The sequence below is a fragment of the Etheostoma spectabile genome, chromosome 20 (assembly GCF_008692095.1).
Source record: "Etheostoma spectabile isolate EspeVRDwgs_2016 chromosome 20, UIUC_Espe_1.0, whole genome shotgun sequence".
Lineage (NCBI taxonomy): Eukaryota > Metazoa > Chordata > Actinopteri > Perciformes > Percidae > Etheostoma > Etheostoma spectabile.
The window spans coordinates 12,645,114-12,649,018 of NC_045752.1; the positions used below are offsets into that span (position 1 = coordinate 12,645,114).

At 40.3% G+C, this 3,905-nt stretch overlaps 2 protein-coding genes across 2 annotated transcripts in view; both read right to left on the reverse strand.

The window, feature by feature from the left end:
• The window catches only part of LOC116670158 (sodium-dependent lysophosphatidylcholine symporter 1-B), a 223,924-nt gene that overhangs the window by 144,532 nt on the left and 75,487 nt on the right, over window positions 1–3,905 (reverse strand). The window lies entirely within an intron of this gene.
• The window catches only part of LOC116670157 (AT-rich interactive domain-containing protein 1B), a 176,624-nt gene that overhangs the window by 11,243 nt on the left and 161,476 nt on the right, over window positions 1–3,905 (reverse strand). Inside the window, exons 13-14 of the mRNA XM_032500541.1 lie at window positions 3,618–3,833; window positions 2,515–2,737 (exon numbers count right to left, since the gene is read on the reverse strand). Of these exons, the coding sequence (XP_032356432.1) occupies window positions 2,515–2,737; window positions 3,618–3,833 (439 nt within the window). The remainder of the gene's footprint in view (window positions 1–2,514; window positions 2,738–3,617; window positions 3,834–3,905) is intronic.

Consider the following 3,905-nt stretch of genomic DNA (forward strand, 5'->3'; position numbering starts at 1 on the left):
CACACACACACACACACACACACACACACACACTGGACAAGCTCCCTCAGTGACATCATTGGGCTGTCAGTCTATATATAGGCTGGCAGAGTGTCAGTAGGGCAGTCTGCACTCTGAGAAGGAAAGCATAGATAGTAGATCAAGACAGAATCATGAAAAGGAAATGGATTGGATTTTTTTTAACCCAAAACAATCCGTTTTAGAAGTGGGCTGTGTAATAAAAAATGACTACGCTGACTTCAGTGTTAAAGACAAATGTAGCCATACCTTAACTACAACAAGTGTCCATCTTTTAAGAAATTTTGTATAGGAAATCTTATTTGCCTATTAAATGTAACATAATCACTTAAAACAACACTATGCATTACAATCATCTAGACAATTACGTATTGCAACAACAACAACAACAACAAAGTGTATCTAGATTCGAAGTAAAAACATCTCACCCTATTGGCAGATGTTTATTTGTTGGACATTTTGTAGTAATTTAAAGAAGGGAATTCTGGTTTATTACTACTTGGGTCTTATTTTCGTAATGCCATCATTTCTATTGGTTATGATAACCTGATCAAAGAAATTGCTAGTAATATCTAGTAACAGTAGCCAGATTATTTTTTTGCCACTTAGAGGTAAAATTCAAAGTGGGTGCACCCGAAATGTCAGTAATAATTAGTTTTTTCATGTGATTCAAATATATATTACTTCACAGTAATACATTACTCGTTTTCCTGGTTTTCTGGGAAATCTACCAGCACTGCTGACAATTTATCATTATTGTGATGTTATCCTATAACTGCATATTAAATAAGTTACATGTTGATACTTAGTAGAAGAACAATTTGACAGCTAAAACTATGAAAATTGACCCGAGTAAAAAAAACCTTAATTATAGTTTAAAATAAGCATGTTTTAAATGCACTATAGCACTTAAGACCATCATTTTTTACATATGAAGGTGATGAAAATAATGCAGCAGATCCCACTTCAATCAAGTGCTGCAGCATGAGCACTTTACAATTTAATGCTGCACATCCAAAAGGCGGTCCAAACATCCCATTTGTTGACCTTTTGATATTTCACAATATAGACACTATTTCTGAGCATGTGTACCATGATCCCATCAGCTGATGTAGTCAAAATGAAATTCTGTGAAATTGGTGTGATTAGGTCCCGTTGAATGGATGACAGGGGGCTGAATCGGGAATTATAAAGTGTTATGAGCAACATACAGTGTGTATTGTATGTATGTGTGTGTGTGTGTGTTTGTGTTTGTGTGTGTGTGTATGCAAATGAAGGAAGATGCTCTTTTCCACCCACCAGGAAAAGCAATCTGCAGTGTCCCAGGCAGGTGAGGTGCTCTGATGTTCTATTTAAAAGCCAGGGTCACTTTTCTCATCTCCGCTGCAAATTAGAGACGTGACCTTACCACTCGCTCCAACTCTTTCTCTCTCCTCTTCTGATCCTCACGTCATAATTGTGCACAGAGACACACGGTGTGTAATAACACAGACAAAAAGCACCCTTTATGTTATGGTGCTGGACCAAAACAATATTACTTAACCTCCAAAGCATTGTAATCAAATAAAGGCGAGTCTCAGGTTTGAGGTGCAAGTGGTGATCGTATCGTAGCTCACCTTCATTAAACTGAGAATCATTTCATCGAAACAGCACTAATGTGAACTCATCTCTCTTGGGTTTTAAGATGTGTTCATGTATTCATGTTGCATTCTTGTATGCTATTTTTAACAATAATGTTGCACGTACTGGCTGGCCATGGTACTGTGAGTTGTTAAAGGGTCAATTTGGCCAAATCACAAGCTCTCTCCCTTAGCTCTAGAGGTACTTGCAATTTAGATTTTGTTGAGGTTTGTCATTTGTGAATGCTATGAGCATCACAAGTGCCAAATATTACATCAGGTAAGACCTGTAGTTTTGTAATTTGGGTTAACTGACCCGCGTGCCTCTATGAATTGTTTAGCAGTGTTGTACATACAGTACATGGTAATTTTTTTGTTGTTGCTCGTAACAAATGACTATTTGTAATCTTCTGATGTGCACAGCTGTGGACATAACACAGCTCGTAGTAATGACATTACTTTTTATTTCTTTGCTAAATTAACATTATAGCTAATTAGGTGCAAAACTGTTTGTCTAAACCAAATGAGATGACTCTTTTGCAACTTTGTCTGTCACCATCACCTAAATTGTGGAACAAACTTACATAACCTGCTAATAAAACCTTTCTTTGAATCTGCACATATAACTTATATTCTGCCAGTTCCCAGTCCTCCAAGATGCTAGCATATGGCATCTACCTTCAATAAGAGGTTTCTAACTCAGCCGCAAACCCTTTATTGTGGTGATGTTGTACGCCACATTGTCATGAATACAGATCACTCTTTTTCTCTGAAGATTCCCGACACCTGTAGTTTGATCAGTAGCACCTGTTGGTTGGCTGCCAACAGATGGGAGAGTGGAGAAAACCCAGCCAACGAGTCTGTTATCAGGCCTTACCAGGTGAGGGTGGCTGGATCTTGACCTGCTTCCTGCTGTCCCCTCCAGCCATGCTGCTGCCGCTGCTGCTGCTGTCTGCCGGAGGATCTTCTCCTCTCTCCATCTTACACTCATAGGCAAACAGATACTGGATGTACTGCTTCTTGAGCGAGCTGGCGGAGCTGCTGGATGTACCCACATTCAAGTTGGTGGACAGCTCGCGCCACTTCTTGTTCTTGTTTACCTGAGTGGTTGAGGGAAGGACAATACATTATTAAGTCAAATGAGGATCACTGATCACAATGTGCACATTTGTGCTCATGTCCTCTCTCTATATAGTAATGCATCGCAGTGGCATCAGCCACACACTTTGCCTGAAGTATGGTCAACCAGAACCTGCTGAATTTCATTAACAAAATCAATTCCATGGCTGTGCACTTAATATTTTTGTACTCACTATACCCACAAAGTTGTAGGTCACTCTTGAGTATTGCACATACTTTTTACATTGCTGTTTTTCATTTAATAGCACTAAAGTACCACATTAAAAGGCCAAAGGAATGTGACACCCCTAACCACACACTTTTAATCGGGGGTTGTTTTTCATGGCCCTCAATTCCAATTAGGGGGGGTTCCTAATAATACTACAAAATAAAATAATATTTCAGACAACAGTGCACTTCCAGTTCTGCGGAAACAGTTTGGGGAAGGTTAATTTCCAACCTAAACAAGACAATGTTTCAGGGCAAAAAGCCATGTCCATAAAGAAATTATTTTCTAGATTTTGGTGTGGAAGAACTGGACTGGTCCCTAACCTAAACCCCATCCATCCAACTGAACTGAAACACTGACTGTGAGCCAGGCCTTATTTCACAACATCAGTGGCCGACCTCACTGACATTATTGTGGCTGAATGGAAGCAAACCCCTGCATGCTCCTAAATCTTGTGAAGATTCCTTCCTAGAAGACTGGAAGCTAATAAAGCAGCACCGGCGAATGGCTTTAGAACTGTTTATTTAGTCTGTTATGTCTTAATGCATTTCCTTGTCTCAGTACCTGTACTCTGTGTAAAGACAGTAAAGCTAAATCTAATCTAACACTATCCCAACATAACAACACATTACCATGGCGAGGCCGCCAATCTCCCGAACAGCTATGTAGAGCTTCCAGAGATCCAGCGCTTTCTTGCCCACAACGGGAAGCTGGGCAACAGGCGTGCCCCTCTCCTCCATGAAGGTGAGGTATCGCTCCACCCAGCCCCGCCTTTCTGGCTCCACACCCAGCTCAAATAGTCGCGTGATTCGCTCCCCACTGAGGGAGGAGGAATTAGGGTTGGCTTTCTGGTGAGAGACGCAGAGAGAAAAAAGAGACTATGGTAATGTAAAATGAGAATATGACCTCTTATAAGCTAC